Source organism: Pelmatolapia mariae, linkage group LG14, assembly GCF_036321145.2.
Source record: "Pelmatolapia mariae isolate MD_Pm_ZW linkage group LG14, Pm_UMD_F_2, whole genome shotgun sequence".
NCBI classification, from domain to species: Eukaryota; Metazoa; Chordata; class Actinopteri; order Cichliformes; family Cichlidae; genus Pelmatolapia; species Pelmatolapia mariae.
Genome location: NC_086239.1, coordinates 20233144 through 20252359, shown reverse-complemented (window position 1 = coordinate 20252359; position 19216 = coordinate 20233144). Strand labels below are relative to the sequence as shown.

General features: G+C 40.9%; 1 protein-coding gene across 3 annotated transcripts in view; it reads left to right on the top strand.

Moving 5' to 3' along the window:
• Nucleotides 1-18284, top strand: part of limk1a (LIM domain kinase 1a) — a 57287-nt gene extending 39003 nt beyond the window's left edge. For 2 of the 3 annotated variants that reach the window (XM_063494293.1, XM_063494294.1), the window contains 13 exons: nt 7802-7911; nt 8973-9188; nt 9519-9624; nt 9980-10194; nt 10336-10522; nt 10775-10861; nt 11845-11976; nt 12136-12195; nt 12847-12912; nt 13603-13771; nt 13891-13946; nt 14538-14695; nt 15100-18284. In XM_063494293.1, the coding sequence (XP_063350363.1) occupies nt 7802-7911; nt 8973-9188; nt 9519-9624; nt 9980-10194; nt 10336-10522; nt 10775-10861; nt 11845-11976; nt 12136-12195; nt 12847-12912; nt 13603-13771; nt 13891-13946; nt 14538-14695; nt 15100-15268 (1731 nt within the window). In that variant the 3' untranslated portion in view covers nt 15269-18284. Of the gene's footprint in view, nt 1-2227; nt 2450-7801; nt 7912-8972; nt 9189-9518; nt 9625-9979; nt 10195-10335; nt 10523-10774; nt 10862-11844; nt 11977-12135; nt 12196-12846; nt 12913-13602; nt 13772-13890; nt 13947-14537; nt 14696-15099 lie in introns of those variants that run through there. The other variant, XM_063494295.1, reaches the window with a different exon arrangement.
• Nucleotides 18285-19216: the final 932 nt, after the last annotated feature.

The following is a 19216-nucleotide window of genomic DNA, read 5'->3' as shown; positions in this document are numbered from 1 at the left end:
GTAACTTTATCAGATGGGAAATCAAATACTTAATGACTGCTCACTGAGCTTGCTTAGTATGAGTAGAGTACGCTCCTGCATGCAGACAAATAAGCACAGTAGCAATCCCTCCCTTTTTCTCAATTTGTAAGCAGTGACAGTTAAGCTGAAGTTTTCATTGGATTTCTATAGTGAAATTTGATCATAATGTTAAGCCTGGTCAGAACTGCGCGAGTAGCCATGAAGCTAACAGTTGATGAATCAGCATTACTTAGTTATATAATTAACTAATTAGTATTCTGCATACTAAGACAGTCAAGAATGTTTTTGTTTGTTTATTTTTGTTTGTTTTTCTCTGCCTTGGATCATGAATAACAGAAATATTTGCCTATTCAGATAGACAGTATAGTGTATTATAATGCTTCTTTTGAAGGATCAGGTTTCTTAGTGACTCTGGTCCATGTTTCCATGACAGTGCCATGCAGATTTGTTGGCTGAACATTAATAATGCAAATCACCTGTTCTGCGACTTCACAAAGATGCTGTATTAATTTGATATTTGAAAATAAAACCTCACTTTCCTGTTCTAAGTTGACAGGAGTGGCACAAAGTGTGGTTTTTCTTTCAGCGAGTTCTGAAATACAAAACTAGCCCATGTGGAATCAACAACCATGCCACATTCAAAGTCACTTAAATCACCTTCCTTCCTCTCATGAAGCTCACTTTGAACTTCAGAGGTCATCTTGACCTAAATGTGTGCTATATGCATCCTGGCATGTGACTGGCTAATTAGACATTTAACAACAGCTTAAATAGGTATACCTAAAAAGTGTCCAGTGAGTTTAACTAACCATACTTTTGTACACTTTACATCCTGGCTACAGTGTCACAAGTGGGATTGTTAAGTGGGTATAAAGATTAAATTTAAAGAATCCCAGCTCTGTCTCTGACTTAGCATTAACATATATCTGTGAGAACTGTGTACGCCTTGTTATATAATTTGTTTACATTTCTGTGTGTAAACCTTTACTGATTATTTTCCTAGAACTTCAGTCTCTCCTACCAACAAAAAACCCTGCTTGGTTAATGCTGACTTGGCCCAGGACCTTTTGCAAGAGACATTCTTTATATTCAATCTTGACTCCCATGTACTGTGTATTGTTATTAGATTAGCAAAGTTTGGAATCATTATAAAAGCTGTTTGTCACTAGACCTTCCAATAATCACATTATTAAGGTAATATGAATCCATATCATATGCTTGCCTGGCAGCTGTCTCTCACTGCAGTCTGTCTCCACCACTTTAACGTGAATGGGTCTGAATGTCTATTAATATCTGCACAGTACACACTCAGATGGTCCTCCAGCACCGGTCTAAAGTGAGGGCAGAGACTTGGACTTCTTGGCATGCACGACATGTTTGTGCCGAACTGTTCTGTACAAGCTAAGACGGGAAAAGCGCAATAGGACACACCTATTTTACAGTAAATGTAACACAGAGCTGTCTCTGAACTTTTTTTCAACTTTATGTGGTGAAATCCTGCCTGTTGTAATCTGACATTAGCATAGGACAAGACTTAAAAAGTATTTACTATTTAGTTATGCATTTCCATCGATCTGCAGGATGTTGAATGAAGCTTTAGTTGGTCAGAAAAAACATTTAAAATAAAATATTAATTATTATATTAAACAGTTTTTAAAGGTTTAACTGTTGTATTATTTTTGCTTGGGCTTTACTAGTTTTGTTGATTTGGTTGAATAGTAAGCTTGTGGCTTGCTTTCACTGTGGTTTGCTTTACTATTAATATTTGAGATTTGGAAAGAATCAGTAATTGCATTTTTATCAAGTTTTTATGTTTAAAGGAAGAAAATGATAAGCCCAATGCATTCACTTCACCTAGTTCAGCACAACACAAAATTAAACATGCAACACAAACAAATTAGTCCAACCTAAAAAAAACCAAAAAACTTTCCATAGCATAACATTCAATAAGTCAGGCCTGTGACTGTTGCCACTTTCAAAATGTGATTACAGGAATAGGGGGAGAGGGAAGGAATTCTCTGAAGACACCGTGGGGGGTTGGGCGGAGGGGGTGCGAAGCAGCCGGCAAGCTGACAGCGTGTACAAGAGTGGGCTGGGCCAAACAGGAAACGATGATGTCATAGCAAAAGTGAGCGAGAGAGAAGGGGAAGGCAAAGTGGTTGGGAGGGGAGAGGAGGAGTGGCACTGATTCAGAGATGAGCTCAGCTGCATAGGCGTGGGTTGCTCGCTCTCTCCTCCCCCCTCAGTGCTCTCTTGCTGCCTGCTTTGGCTGCTGCCAGTGTTTTGTTATGACAGCGGGGGAAATCGCCTGCCTCAGTAGAATGAACTAGAACAGCGAAGAGGAGAGACGCCGGCTCCCGTTGACATGGTGGGAGATTTATTTTTCTGGAGCTTCTGCTGTCTCAGGCTGTGGAAAAGGGATAAGAAGGTGAGCCTATTCGCTGCTGCTGCTGCTGATGCTGACGCTCTGGGTGTCTTCTGAGTGATTTATAGTATTCATGAGCCGGCGAGGAGGCAGCGAAGCAGGTCCCTAAGCTGGTTCAGATAGTTTGCCGGTTGCTTCTGCACAGTCTTGTTCCAGCATGTCTCTTTAATGTTAAAGCCAGAGCATGAAACATGGTGTGTTTTGTGTGTCCCTTTAAACTGGGTCAGTGTATTGCTTTTTCTAATTACAGATATGCGTCTTTTTTTCTGCTCCAGTGTCATGAAAATGTGATGAGCCATGGCACACATGCTATTTTTAGGATGCGTTCTTCCTCACATCAAAGTGCTAGCACATTCAAAAAGATTATTTTTAAAAATCACTGTCAGGACATTTTCATTTATTTATTTATTTTTTATGACAGTGGATTTGAGACTTGCAGAAATGGGGGGGGGGGGGGGGGGGGGACCCAGCTGAATAGCAGCTTTCCAAAGCGGAGGCCAGGGTATGCTGTGGCACTGTACGGTTTGTGACGGTAGGGGGTTTCCATTCAGACAGCATCAATGTGACCCACTGTCTTCCCCGTCAGCCTTTCAGTCTAATTATGTTTGCTTAAATGATGTGTACTGTAGCTTCATCATCTTTTTACTTGATTTCTTTTCAGCCAGCTTTGATTGCAGTTTTGTGGAGCATCTTGACCATACTCTGTGTGTTTAAGCTTTAGGAAATCCCGTTGACAGATTTTGGTATTTGACCCAGTTGTAGCTCAATCTCAGTGCAGCAAATCAGGTATCAGATACACATGCTCTTCTGACTATTCCCCCACATGATGTCATTTTTTTAAACACAGCTATTAAAATTTCGTTTTGCTTTCTGTGAACTCAGTCACATATGGACTGTGTATTTCTGTTTAGCTCATGCAGGATGCCTCAGAGGAAAGTTCATTACATCAAGGACGGGTTTAAGCAAAGCCAGATCTCCTATAATCCTGTGAGTCCATTCAGAGTCACCCTTTCGGTGGTTGATATGAGGTCATTCTTTCACATTTTGCAAGAGTGTTGTTAAGTCAGAGGATCCAACCGGTGCTTCTAGCTGCAGGGGTTCAGTTTCAGAATGTGTGCACCTTTATTCATGTTTGGTGTGTATGCCTAGGAAATTTGTACAAATAGTCAATGGTTTGGATATGCAGACCTGCAAGCGCCTAGTGATGTTATCCTTTGACTGTGTTCCTGTGGTGTCCCAGAGGCATCAGATTTCCACTAATGTATTCCTTAAATAGATAAGTTAAAAAACAATGTATTCAAATATATTTAAGTGTTTTCTCATTAAGCATCTCACATTTACTTTGCTGTTAAGATAGTTTCATAAAAATCATTATGTCTTCACTTTAGACGTGAGATCAGTGTGTCAACCTCCCAGTTCTTTGGCCCTGCTGTTTTCTAGAAAGTACTTCACGTCTGCGATCAGACATGTGGCATCTGTTTGTGGTCCTTTGTATTCACTGCTGCTGGTTGGCATAAAGGCTTTCATTAGTAAACACAATCAGTGAGGAAAATGTGAAATGATGTGATGAAAATGCAAAAATGTCACAAAGAAGATATGAAAGACCTTGAAGCAAAACCGGAGCAAAACAGGAACTAAATGATTTGGGTTGAAACATGACGTATGAAATAGAAATGAGAGACTGTCAACTGTAAAAACGTGTCTTTGAAATTTTATATAAGGAACTGCCACCACTGGTCTGCCTTAGTTTTTTCAGTCCATGTCTTTTAATCTACACGCTAATTATAACTGTATCTAGTCAGACCTCAGTGTTGTTGTTTCAGCTGTCACTGAGAGTATTACACTGTTGTAAATTCCTAAAAAACAACCTCCAAGGGTCACTTCACATTCCACAGCCACTCTAAGGTTGCACTTATAAATCATTAAAAAACAAACAAAGTTTGAAGGCTACATTAACCTAAAAGTGTCTGTGGGTGATGGTCACACGTTGGTGGTAATGAGGTAACACTCGAAACTACTTAGAAATTTTTCTTCCCCATAACCTCATCAGTACTTCTTCACCAGAAAACCCCCGCAGACTGCAACCACTTAATAATGTGGTGATAATGTATGCTAAACTGTTTAAGGAGTGAGCTCTTTAAACTTGAGGGATCCTCAGTGTTTGGAGAAAATTCAGATAATAGAATTTAAAAAAAAAAACGAAAGTAGTGATGTATCAGACAGTAGATACTTTTATCTAAATATAGTGTGATATAATAAAAACAAGACTATGATGAGGTCATTGTGAAACTTTCCAGCAATGAGTTTCACAATTTATCATGAAGACACTCCTTGATTCTGTTTCACACGCTGATGATGATATTCTGCTACTAAATTAAAGGCTTCTCTCCAAACATGACTTTTGTTAGATTCACTTGTATGAGCTCTTCTAACATTTAGCCTATGTGTTGTAAGATTTACCCAGCTTGGTTAAAACTTGTTTAAAACTTGTTTCAAGTGCCCAGTTCCCCAGACATGGATTAGCCACAACTTTTTTTCTTTTTCTTTTTTTTTTTTTCCTGGGATTAGGCTTAATCCACATCTTGGAAAAAAGCTAAAAAATAGTTTTGATGTAGAGATGAGTCATTCAATTCAATTCAAGTCATTTCAATTAAATTCTGTGTTATTTATATGCCGCTTAATCACAACAACAGCGGCCTCAAGGTGCTTTATAATGTCTACAGTAATAGAGAGAAAACATCAATAATCGAACAACCCCTATGAGCAAACACTTGGTGATGGTGGAAAGCAAAAACTCTGTTTTAACAGGAAGAAAAACAGGTTCAGGGAAAGAGAAGCCATCTGCTGTGATCGGACACAAGACAGACTGTAGAAGAGAACCAGCGTTTAATAACCCTTATGATTAAACTTAGTAAAAAATAATGTACCAACTATTTGGCAAGTGTAGTTGTTGTGTAGCTAACTTCTATCAGTTTGCTGAATATTAAATTAACTGAGAAGATTAACTAAACTAATTTCAAGTTACAGTGCACTAGGCTGTTAATGACACCAAACAAACCAACTTACTTCATGAAGGTTATATATAGAATTACATATATATATGTAGAAGAAATTAGCATTAAAACTACACTTTTAGTAAACTCCACACTCTTTAAAAACATCATTAGTATAAACATTTGAGCACAGAAGCTACAAAGACCTCAACTGTTCTTTAGCTTAATTTCTCTCTGTCATCCCATGAACATGGCGCTCGTGGCAGCAGAGTAACGGCAGCTTGACCCGGTTACTCCTGGACCCCGTGGACCCACTTCCTCTCCCCCCCAGGCAGACATGTGTTCTCTGTTTGGTTTGTGTTCACTCGAAGAGGACACGAGGCTAACGCACACCATCGCACACACTCTTGAGCATGACTATGAGCTAATGCGGACTCGACACACACCCACAGACCTTATGTCAGGATAGGATGTGGAACCAATGTTTTTTTTAATGCATTTGGTGTTTCTCAAACCTTTTTTTCTTTGTTTTTTTCCATTGAGTGATTTCGTATTTCATCTTTTGTCCTTTTTTTTTTAAATCACTCAATCCACACTTTAGAGGAAGACCACGTCCTAAGTGTGAGGGGAGCAGCTGTCGCCTGTTACATGCGGGTTTAAAGAGGGTGTGTGTGTCTGTTGTGTCTGCATAGCAAGCAAATGGCCGCCACAGAGTCAGGGCGTGCAGAGCCACACGTCCGTTTCATCTCCGTCCAGCTGTCCTCTCTTCCTGTCTTCTTAATTTATTTGCAGGGCTGCACCTAAGAGAAATCTACACCTAAGAGAAAATGTGGCGCTAAAAATAATCGGGCAGCTTTTGTGTTTAACTTTACAATGATCTCCCATTCTCACAGCACTTGCTGCTTTAGGTTGTGTTTACATGTCCTTTCGAAGTCACGGTGTAATTTTTATGGCTCCTCTTTTTGAGACTGCTTAGTTGACGAATAAAGAAATTAAGCTGGTCGATTAACCTCGCAGCTGCCTCGTTCCCTGTGTCCCTTACAGAGCCTATTTTCCTTTTTCTCCTCTTTTGTTCTTAGGATACAAGTTGACTCTTATTCTCCTGTTAGTGGCAGACTCTAATTTTTGTTGTTTTTAACTTCAAAAGCAGAAACTGAAATATTTAAGATACAAATAAATCAGGATGGGGGCATATTTTATTGCTGTGTAGCTGGAAGGAGCTGAATTACTTTAAAAAGCCATAAATTAACTGCGGGGTCTCCCTTGCTGCAGCCCAAGGCCTCGACATGTGTTTACTTGTTTGTGTGTCTTCACTGCTGTTTTCCCAGGAGGGAGGAGTAGTCGACATATGGCTGTAGACGGAGTTTTTCATTGATTCTTTGATCTTCACTTTTCCCCTCTCTGTTTTTAGGTTTACTACCATTTAAAAGTAGTTCTGCTTAGAGGCTGATTCAGGTTTGCAGCCATGAGTCCTTTTTATAATGATCTGAATCATATGCAGTATTGCAGGGGCACAGTCAACGTTAATATTTCATCAGGTATTCTGGTGATTATTTCTCCACTAGTTTATCAGAAAGTTAAATAACGGAACAGCTGAATGAGTAAATTCTGTTTGCATGTGATTGATTATTCTTTGTCCAGCTCTCCTCCATGCGGTGCCCCTTCTTAGTCCTCCTGTATCTCATTAGCATTGTAAATCAGTGCAGTTGAGGAGTGCTGTCAAGGGGTCCACTCCCTCCAAAAATTTCTGCCACTAAAAGCGAAAAATGGACTAACAAGCACAGCCTCTGGGGAGCAAATGGCTCTCATGGGCTTGACCTTAGGTACTTAATTTCATGTCTCATGTTTAATCATTAAGCCTTTGAGTGGGTGGGTCGTTTGCATGGACAGGCGCCACATTACCTGAAGGAGTCGATAATAATACATCGAAGGCTACTTAATCAATTATTTTAGTCGATGAGTGTCGCAACAAGCAAGGACAGGGAGCGGCATTAAAAGTGGGGGTGTTGATGCTTGATTTTTCTGGTCATTTTAGTGGTCTCTGGTCTGAGGAACACCCAGAGGTTCACCCTCAGAGCTGCCAGTATGAATTATCGGCTGCTCTGTTTTCTTTATTGGCCATAACTCAATTCTCTCTCTTGTTTGCAAAACTGCCCCGAGCTCTGGAGGGCATCTGGCAGCAGCAAACTCGATGCTTGAGCATGAGACTAATGATTACCCTCAGTGACTAGACCTTGCCCTTCTTCCCAGAGACAGCCTCGTGTTGCTTGTTGCTCAAAAACCCTGAAATATTGCTAAGTTGCAGTCACACTCCACCACTCTGTTTACATGTTCATTTGTGTGTATGTGTGTTTTTTAACAGGTCGCAGGGGAACAGAAATATCACCCAGAATGCTTCACATGTCTGAACTGCCGATCGTTCATCGGTGATGGAGACACATACGCTCTGGTGGAGAGATCTAAACTGTACTGGTGAGCATCCGTCACTGTAAAGTTAAAAAAAAAAAAAAAGCTGAGGCGCTTGCTTTATGTGTCTCATCCATCATAGCCTGTGAAACTAGTACTCATGATCTTTCCCCAGTTTCATCCTCTGCCATAAGCTAATCCGCTCAGAATCCCTAGGAAAGCACAAAAGTGTGCCATAAGCTGCTGTTGATTGACAAAATCTCAAATTTTTTTAGCTTATTTCTGGCTTCAAAGGGCTTTTTGTCAACATTATGACAAACTGGTGACAACTGGCAGAAGACATGCTCATATCTGAGTGTGGTTTTAGCATGAAACCAGTCATAAAACCATTAAACTAGGAGAAGAATACTTTTATTATCATATAAACAGCAGCTGCAGTTTGAACATCATATTGTTAGTTGCTAGCTTCCAATAGCTTCAGGGTTGCTTTAATGTTCTCGTCACAAGTTTCAGACTGTATCTATCAGAAAATGTCATCAGAGAGAGGCAGCTAATTGTATTCTGCAGCAACATAATGACATTGCAGTGTCCATAAAGACTTAGATTCAACAAGAACAGTGAGTCTGGGGTTACATGAGAGACAGAAGACACTGAGACAGCCTAAATCTACAGAGCTATGGCACCTCCCCCACAATACTTTTGAATTACTCACCTTGAGAGCTGGTGTTTTCTCAGATCATTACATTCACTGAGAGAGACGCATGTTGCTGACTGACATGACACAGAAAGGAGATCAGCAACTGCTGTACAATTTGGGGGGGGGGGGGGGGGGGCTGTCCTTGTTTGTCATCACCTAATAGGTTATTAGTCACTTCATAAGATTCTGACTTATCAAAGGTCAACCTGACTCCTGACTCAAAACAGTGAGTGTACAGTGTTGTCTTGGCTGAGCCGAAGCAACATGTGACACTGTGAAAATTATTGTAATGAGAAGTTGATTTTTCATAGAAACCTCACGAGGATTCCTATTATCTGTTTTATTATCGCTGTTCTCATTTTTAGAAAAATAAATAAAAGAAAAATAAATTCCATTCTTAATCTCTACTTCTGTTCCTCTCTGGCTCCAGTGGTCACTGCTACTACCAGACCATCGTGACCCCGGTGTCGCTGCCAGACTCGCCATGCTCACGGATCCCTCACACGGTCACACTGGTGTCCATCCCGGCCTCCGCCGATGGCAACAATGGCCGCAAAGGGCGCGGTTTCTCCGTGGCGATTGACCAGCCGCTAAGCCCAACCAACGGCTACAGTCCCGAACATGGACACACCGTTAGAGTCTCCCAGTGAGCCACGTTTGTGTTTTGTGGATAAAATGAATATCGTGTTTCAGTTTGTGGAATGTAGAGCAAGTGGAAAATGAAGAGGAAAGGGGGAATGAGTTAAGAGATGCAGCATTAGGGAAGGTTAATGGTGGAGGACAAAGGATAAAGGAGGGGGATTTATAAATGGAGGCCAGAGTGATAGATGAGATTCATTTAAAATGTATAATAGAGTGGAAGGATAGTCACTGTTATTCAAATGAGCTCAGACTTATCTGCTCTCTGGACAGTACTAAAAGAAAAATGTTCCCTGTGTGCACAAAGGTGTTTAAGGAGATTTTTCTTTGTTTCCAGGGTGGATGCCGACTGCATCAGCCCAGATGTGAAAAATTCCATTCACGTTGGAGACCGGATCTTAGAAATTAATGGGACGCCCATTCACAACGTTCCTCTGGATGAGGTATTCATCACTATTTTTATGCGTTTGCTGCTAAAAGATGATGCTTCAGTTTCACTCAGGCGGTTCTCGGTGTTCCTGTTGTTTTGGAGGAAAATGGGATGATATCCATCTTCAACTTTTGAGGATTTCCAGTGGCAAGATGAGACTTAATATAACCAGCTGTTTAAATAAATAAATGTTTCAGTAAATTCATAAGGGAAGTTACTGAAACAGTGCTTCATCTAACCCTGAACTTATAAGCAAATCCAACCAGAGCACTTCAATGAGCAGATATATCCTTTTAAGTTATGAAATGCATTAGTGCCGTTCACTTTTTGATCTGACCATCCTGTCTGATCTGTCTCTTCCTCTCCAGATTGACCTGCTGATCCAGGAAACGAGCCGGCTGCTGCAGCTCACCATCGAACACGACCCTCACAGCCAGTCGGGACAGGAGGGAGGCTCTTCAGAGGCTGAGGACCAGGTGGACGGTCCGTTGTCCACCCCAATTTCAGAAGGACCCCGCCCCATCCTACCCATCACCCAGCCCCCCAATCCAGACATCAGCAACCTGAAATCCCGCATCATCACGTAAGACATCAATGCAGCAGCTAATATACTTTTATCACAGTTTGCTACAAAGAGTAAATGTATGTTCTCATCTTCCCGTTGATAAAGTGTGAACACCTTCCTTCATGAAAAGGTTGATTTCTTTGTTTTCCTCTCTCTTAGGCGAAGTTACAGCACTGATAAATCGCCTGGATCCAGCAATGCCGCGTCACCAATCTCCCAGAGGAAGGACATCAATCGGTCTGAGTCACTTCGGGTCGTCTCAAACCGGACTCACCGTATCTTCCGCCCATCTGACCTCATCCACGGAGAAGTGCTGGGGAAGGGATGCTTTGGACAAGCCATAAAGGTAGATTTGAGTTGGCAGAGACTCCTTAGACTCATTAGTTGCATGCTACATTGTAAATGTAGCATGCAACGAGTCATACTGAAACAAATCCAGAAGGGGGCAGCATTGAGATGAAAGAAGTGTATAGTGGAAGGAGGATGGAATGACTGGGGATTTATCACATCAGGGAATTTTTCTTTTTTAAGTTTTGTCTCTTAACATTGCTTCAGACAGTGTTGCTTAACTTGATTTGTGCTTTGTGTCTTGTTAAAGGTGACACACAGGGAGACGGGTGAGGTGATGGTGATGAAAGAGCTCATCCGCTTTGATGACGAGACTCAAAAAACATTCCTCAAAGAGGTGAGTGGAGACAGACGATCACAGAGACTTCAGACTGTGAATGAAACATAACACAGAGCGGCTTGTGCACAAAAGTTATTGTTGTTTTTTCTTCTACAAGCCAAAGCTAAAGATTGTAGTTAAAGTGAGCCATTCCTGAATGTGGGAAAGGGGTAAATGAAAAAGGCAGACGTCTCACACCCGAAGAGAAAATGAAATTAAAAAGGCATAAACTCCCCTTTGAAATAATATCAGTTCACTATGCTCACATAGTCCTGTCTCCCAAAAATGATGGCTGGGCAGATTTTATTTTACCGCCCACATTAAACTTTATCTCTCTGCCGACCTCCCTAAAGAGAGCTGATAGCAGAGGATGACTCAGGTTCAGATTTCTGTGAGGCTTTTTGGGTTTTGAGGATCTGAATCACTCCTCGTGTTCCATTTTGGCGCTACATTAGCCTCATTCATCCAGTTACTGCCTCCTAAATGGGATGTTTGAAGCTCAGAAAAATGGTTCCACTTTAGTTGTGGGTGTTTATGAGTGGTTATTTAGCTTTATTATTGGGTTGAAACAGTGATGAGTCTTTGCTTGTAATTAGAAAAGTGAGTAAAGAGATTCGCTGTAAAATGAGCCCCAATCACAGCTAAGCAATGATTATTACTCGTGCTGGCTGTTTCTTTGTAGGTGGCCCAAATCTTAAATTACCGAGTCTCGTGTAATCCTCATTGGTGAAGATTAGAAAAGAAGGAGGCAAACATTTCAGATGTCATGTGTAACAGTGGCGTGCTGCCTCTTCCATGTGACTTTAGTTTTACCAGTAGTGTAGTCACATTTGTAAAGTAGCAGAAGTAACTGCAAAAATATTAACACTGACTGTCATAATTTGTTCAGGTGATAGTTTTTTACTGTGAATATTTAAGATCCCTTACAGCTACTGTGGACTTTTCCCAGGGATGTTACGACAGTGTGTTAAAATAAATAAATAATTATTTGTGTCTTTAAGGTGAAAGTCATGCGATGCCTGGATCACCCCAATGTGCTCAAGTTCATCGGAGTCCTCTACAAAGACAAGAGACTCAACTTCATCGCAGAGTACATCAAAGGAGGAACTTTGCGGGAAATCATCAAGAAAATGGTAAACAAATGGGGGTGTGTTTGTTTCCTATATGGAATTCCAATGCACGGACTAGCATGGTTATTATTAATAATGATAATAATAAAAATAAAGAAGTAATGATTCATCACTTTATACCAGTATGTTACATTAAGTTGTGTGTTTTGGTTTTTCCTATAGGACTCAAACTATCCCTGGAACCAGCGGGTCAGTTTTGCTAAGGACATCGCTGCTGGGATGGTGAGTATATATACTGTCAATACACTCTGGAAAACAAACCAAGGTTTTTCTGCATGGTGAAAGTGGTTTAGATCATTATTACTGTTTTGCCACTGCATACACAAAAACACAGAACACGACACTGCCAGACTCTAAAACATACAGAGGGAAGTGAAGATGGTGTGGTTGTATTGTCAATAACAAAACATAACCAAGATCATAACCTTATGAATAAAAATCAAATCCTGTTGAGCCAAGAGAAAAGTAGAGGTCAGTGGCTGTGAGAGATAACCACCGCCTCCTGTTAGATGTACTCTGAATATCTGCTGTACACATACTTTTTGCTTTAGTCTTGCTGTTGTCTCCCTCTAGTGGTCATGTTTGTGAGCTACAACACTTGTGGGGTACTTTTCTTACTAAATCAGAGCATAAATTCCTGCAGGATAAGAACACAGGTTCTCTGGATTTCCCCCCAGATATCTGTACAATGATGCGTGTCAAGCATGACTGTGTTATTGTATATTCAGCAAGAGCTTTTTGAGATAAACCCAGACAGTATTGTTCTACTTGGCAGTGTTCTACTTACAGATTTTCAAAAGACTATTTATTTATTTTTATTCTTCCTGCCTTTCCTTCCTCTCCTATCTGTCTGTCTGTCTGTCTGTCATTCAGGCATATCTGCACTCCATGAACATTATTCACCGGGACCTGAACTCTCACAACTGTCTAGTCCGAGAGGTAAGAACTTGTCTTCCTGTACACTTTTGTGTTTGTGCCGACATACCTCTGCACATACAGCATGTTTTCTTTAAGGATTTAGTACGGCGCACCTGCCATTCGCTCATACAAAAACAAAAAAGGCCTTTGTTCGCAGTTGCTATGGGAGACTAAGACGACTTAAAAAACACTCCACACAAGAAGCTTAAAGCAGAAACATTCAGCTTGCCGGACCTAAACAAGGGGAGTGCTGAACACGTGTCACATGACAACAAAATGTTTGCCTGACAGCCTGGAGATTAATTTTAAGCTCACTAGAGAAGCTTAAACCTGATTCACCACAGATATATCCCTGTCATGTTTTTTCAGAAGTGATGATGTTGATAGTGAAAAGAGTGAATCCAGAACTAGTAACTAGCAGGTTGACGCTTTTTTCAGACAGTGTTTCCCTCAAGCTGTAAAGCAAATGAACTAAATAAGCCCATTTCCTTTATGAAAAGAGAACAAGTCATTAAACCTGTCAACCTGTGGTCTCACACACAAGCTGTCCCCTGCTGTCCCCTGAAAGTGATTTCATTGCATCTGACATCATTTTATATTGTGAATGTCATTAATGTGAATACTTTGTGTAGTAAAAATCACATTTAGTGACTTTTGGTGAGTATGCTTGTTGCATAAAAATAAAAAGTTTTGGCATATTTCACTTTAAAGAACAACACAGTGGTGGTGGCAGACTTCGGGCTGGCTCGACTCATGGTGGATGACAAGAACGGGGAAAAGCTGACGCAGGGAAAGTTGTCTGGCCTCAAGAGGCCCGACCGCCGGAAGAGATACACGGTGGTGGGAAACCCCTACTGGATGGCTCCAGAGATGATCCATGGTATGAACTACAGGAAGTGATCCATGTCCTTGCTTTCCTGTGCTAATCACAAATATTTTTTTGAGTATGAGATCACCAAAATCTTAACATTAGTCTAATTTTGTCTTTTTCCATCGCAGGGAAGAGCTACGATGAGAGAGTAGACATCTTTTCCTTTGGTATCATGCTCTGCGAGGTAAGCTATCCATCAGCTGCTCTGGATATTTTGGATTCCTGAAGTTATATTTTTTTCATGAATAAACCCGGAGATCTCAAATGTCTTCAGTGCCTCCAGATGATAAAACCAGTCTAAGGTGTTATTCTGTAATTAGAGGAAAAAGTTAACACTGTCAAACGTTGAATTTAGCCTCATATGAAACACACCATTACATTTTATGAGGGGAACAGTCTTCCTTCTCCCAAACTCCACATTTCTTAGAGGGGGAAAACTGCTTTCCGACTGAGCATCCAGCGCCACAGTGATGAAGGCTTGCAGCCTGGCCACACACCATCCACATAATTTGGGCTCAACAGTTTAGGAGCTCCAGTATGAGTTCTCCAGATGAACGTTATTATCCAGAGAACATTACAGGGATTAGAGGGCAGGAAAGCAAAGAAGTCTTCATGTGGCTGCTGACGGGCACACAAACGATAGTTGTGGTCTGCTAGCACCATGAGCTTCTGTTTGGAGGGTTTGCTGGTTTTCAGCTGGAGGGCTGACCAAGACTGGGGGAGACTTCTGACACTTCGATCTTTAACTCTTTTTGCTCTTTCTCGCTCTTTCCAGATCATTGGCAGGGTGAATGCTGACCCCGACTACCTCCCCAGAGCGACGGACTTTGGACTGAACATCTCGGGTTTCCTGGAGCACTACTGTCCCCCCAACTGTCCCCGCGCCTTCTTCCCCATGGCTGCTGTGTGCTGTGACCTCGATGCAGACAAACGGTCAGACACCAGATTCATTTTGACATGTAACCTAAAGGGACAGTTCACCAAGAGTTGGATTATCACAGGAGCCAGCTTTTTATTTAAAGAGGTTTTTCTGATACTAACCAACCGAAAAAAAACAATTTTCTCGATCCTTTGAAGCTGGCCTAAACTTCCAGTTCTAACAACTTTGGTTACTTCAGCACATTAAAAGGATTAAACAAGCATAAATCCTTCACTGTGTTGTATGACTAACTCAAGTAAACGCCCGTCAGGTACCTGGATTTTTCCATTCTGAGCAAGAAAATCAAGTTTTATTGTGTTTTGAGGTGAACTGTCCCTTTAACAAAAGAACTTAATAAATACAAATAAATAGGAGAGGTTTACAAACTGTGGTGTCCGTCTGCTTTCTTAATACACAGGCCTGCTTTCTCGAAACTGGAGGAGTGGCTGGAGAACCTAAAGATGCACTTGGACATTGGTCTGCCCCTGATGTCCGAAGTGGATCAGCTGCACAAGGCCTTCTGGGAGCACCACAGCATAACACGTCCTGAGAACGGCCTGCACACCCACCCCGAGCAGCCAGAGTAGGCCCAAGCACAACAGGGACAAGTGGGACGTTATCAGTAACCCCCACAGGGGTGGCGACCACCTTGCCTGGATTGGCGCAGTGGGCGGAGGAGTCATGTAAATACCCCTCCGTGTTTGCGGGAGCAGACTGGCTCAGGCTCAGTAAATAGACTCAGGGGGAAAAATGTCAAACTGAGAAAGCCACCTGCGTGAGACGCACACATATTGACTTTCAAAGTAAAATCAAGAGACATTAATTAGAATTGCTTGATTCTGCTGCACCTGAAGCTAGAGTGGAACACGTCATATGCAATCAGACCCGACTTTCAAATCACAAATCAGCTCTCGAATCATGTAGATTTAACTTTAGAGGTCATACCAGGTCAAGAATACTTGCTGTACTTACTGTGGTGTGTATGTTCATGTGGAAATATAATCCCCCCCCCCCCCCAGCCCTAAAAACAATGCATACAGCAGACCTTCACTTTAGGCATCTACAGAATATATTGTGCAGTAGGTGTTTGCAGGTTTGGTTTTGCTTTCTGTTTGGACATCAAAGACTAGGGAGTGTGGGTGTGTGTGTGTATGTCTGTGTGTGTCGTTTAGAGGTTTAGATCGACTCATGAAGCAAACCCTTTCAAGCTTTAAATAGTTCACAGAAGAGCGCATGACTGTAAATAATGCTGTCAGGTCAAATCCTGGTTCTTCGTGTCCCTCTGACCTCATTTGGTCACAAACCACTAATCTACTTGTGTTGCTGCCCCTCTCCCCTATTTCTTGTGTAGCACTGACTTTCACATGGAGGTACACACACCCCTTTTTGGCATAGATTTGGTACGTTGTCTCTCAGTTTTAAGAGCTGTTGGCATATCTCATCCGCACCGACATTTAAACACTTAGCAGTGTACATAACCTATGACAATGTAAATGTTTTAAATATAGTAAATGTACAGACATATTTTATATACGTACGCGACATTGCCATATTTTTATTGGCTGACCAGAAATGGAGAGTAGAGGTTTGACTGCAGTTAAAAAGGCACAGCCGAAAGGTTTTTTTCTTCTCCCCCTCTTCTCTTTCTACATTTCCACCACTGTGGCAGGTTTGGGGCTTTTACTGTTCGACGTATGTGCAATCTTAATCCCTAAAACGTCATTTTAAACCCCGTAAATGTTACATTTTTGTCTTTTCTCTCTATCCGAAAAAGCAGCAGTCAACCTGGGAGCTTTTGTGTTGCCACAGATGTCCGCTGGAATAAACGTTAAAATAATAATGGATCAATCTAATCGCATCAAATGGCTTTAAACTAGCTGAAACTCTAAGACTACATATTGTGATCAGCTCTAATTATATGTGGTTTTGAGAGCAATCAAACAGTTCTTAAGGGTTCCCTCTTCTCTCGTGTACTGTACAGTAGTTAAGGTACTGCCTCATTATGTCAGCTGTCTGTCCCACACCTCTGTCTCTTGTTTACATGTAAACGCTGGCTGTAAATATCACTGTATTCCTTCCATTGTCTGTGTGCATCCTCAGAAATAATCTCCTTTGCACCTTCTAACATGAGACATTTATATCTGTTTGTTTGTTTGTTTGTTTTATTCCTGCTGTTTTCACAAGCTGCATGATATTCTTGCTAGGTCTGCTCAGCTTCTGAACAGAGTTATTTTTGTCTTTATTTGAGATTTAAAAAAAATTATAAAAGAAAGACAAAAAGTGTAAACAGAGTAAGCCGGGGTTTTAAAAAAAGGAAAAAACAAAACACAGCATCCCTCTCTCTCTTTTTGTTTTTAATAGCTATATACCCACTGAAATCTTTTTGTACACATTTGAGTACTTTTATTTGCACTATATAACCAAGTGGCTATTTAAAGCCACGTTTGTTAATTTTTCTCTCTTGGGCTACTTGTGATAAGGAAATAATGTCAGTTCAGGTTGAAATATGAATGCAAGACACTGATAGAGCCTTTTAACTATAAAAAATGGGATCCGGGAAATTCATCCTCTCGATAGCAAACTGTACCATGTTTGGACCGTGCTTCTGATTTATTATGAAGATGCATTTACACGGTTAAACTTTTAAATACTGTTTTTTGGCAGGAGATTCGTCAACCCCTCCTCTCATATATTTGAGGTAATATTGCTAATAGTTTCGTTTCAGCACCACTTTTTCTACCTAAATAAACCTAAAGTTTCCGAGCTTTTGCTACCGTGAGGATGAGATGTCCCGGCTCTGCCTGCTGCCTACAGACCAGTCCTTTGCGAATGATGTTCTGTGTTGTTTCTGACTGCTTGTTCCATGTATGACGCCCACAGAGGATGCAACCACTGCTGGTCTTTCTGACAATAGAGCACTTCCTCACCTTTTCATTGTACTCTTTTTGGCTCAGGGCCGTAATATTCTGGAGCTTTTTCTTGATTCAGTTAATCCAGCAGCTTCGCAGAAAACCGCTCCTCAGCACCGACACTGAGAAAACATGTAAACTATGTCAGTATGTAGGCTCGTAACACAAATGCGCTTCTGTAAAGTGAGCCCCTCCCAGTTTATGTGTTCGTCCGTGGGCACATTTTCTTTCTCCATCCCTGTCTGAGCCATGTTGAGCATGTTAGGTGTGTCTGTGAGGAAGTGTTGATGATCGCCGAGAATGTCGCCGCAGCACTTCTTTGCAAAGGATCGTTACCTCTGAACAATGCTGTGCCTTTGTTGTAAGCTAGCCTTGCCAACGATTTGAAAACATGAACTGATTTCCCTTTTTTTAATGTATCATAAGTGCAAGCCTGATTCAAGTGGGTTGATTTTCATTGCTGAAACCACGTTGTATGAGATTTCATCTTGTTCTGTAACGTATTTATATTTTCCAGATCTCCATTGTTAGTTTTGATATTTTCATATTTCTTTTTTGTCTTATTTAATTTTTTTCTTTCTTTCTTTTTTTTTACACAAGCTGTGAAAACAATTCTGCACTTTAATCCTGAACGTTTAGACTCTGAGGAAGCAACTTTTTTTTCCATTTTGTCACAGCTACAAATAAAACTGTTGCTCCTTAAAATAAACCAGGTGTCTGTTCTTCTTACACAATACTATGCAACAGTCTGGAGGCAGCCTTTGTTTCTTTATATGTTGCGAGGAAAATGGGAAATGTTTGCAGCAGTTTAATGAAATATGCAGACATGCATAGAAATACTGTATATAAGGCAACAACAGAGATCCAAGCTTGAATGTCAATATTTGTCTTGACCACCTTTATTCTCCAACACGGCATGAACAGGCAGCTTTCTTGTCATTTGTTTAAGCAGTCTTCAGGAATAGTTCTGGTTCCTCTGAAGTGATGTATATAAAAAATGATGTGTCGCTTAAGGCTTTTGTACAGTATTATATCTATATTCACTCTGCGATTAACTTCCTTTCACTACTGAAGCACCAGTGAGCTCTAAATATGGTTGTTCCGATGACATGTGCTTATCTCGGAGAGCAGTATCAGCACTATCTGCAGAGAAACTGTGTGGGCAACATTAAAGTGATAAAAATAGTGCTTGTTTCAACTTGGGATGATGGAGGGAGGGAGTATTTTAAAAAAGTGTTTACAAAGCAACCACCAGATGTCACCATCTGTCTCTTATTATATCCGCTCATCATTTAGATTCATTTACAGTTAGCAGTATACACCTGTCACTACTACTGTTAGAAACAATAAACAAACACAGCATGAGTGGAAGACATGTTTACAGCTTTTTCTTAAATTAAAGCGCACAGTTTAAAGATAATTTTATTAAATCAGAAACAGTCCAGCTAAAAGCAAATATACTCTTGTAGTACTGCTGAAGTCTTATTATTTAAGCATAAATTTCAGCGTTGAGTTGTGGAGGTGCAGTTTTCAGATTCTAAAATGAGAATATGTAAGTAAGAAACTAGTGAGAAATGCAGTTATCACAGCTTCAACGAGGTGTCACCCTCAAGCGTGTTGCTTTGT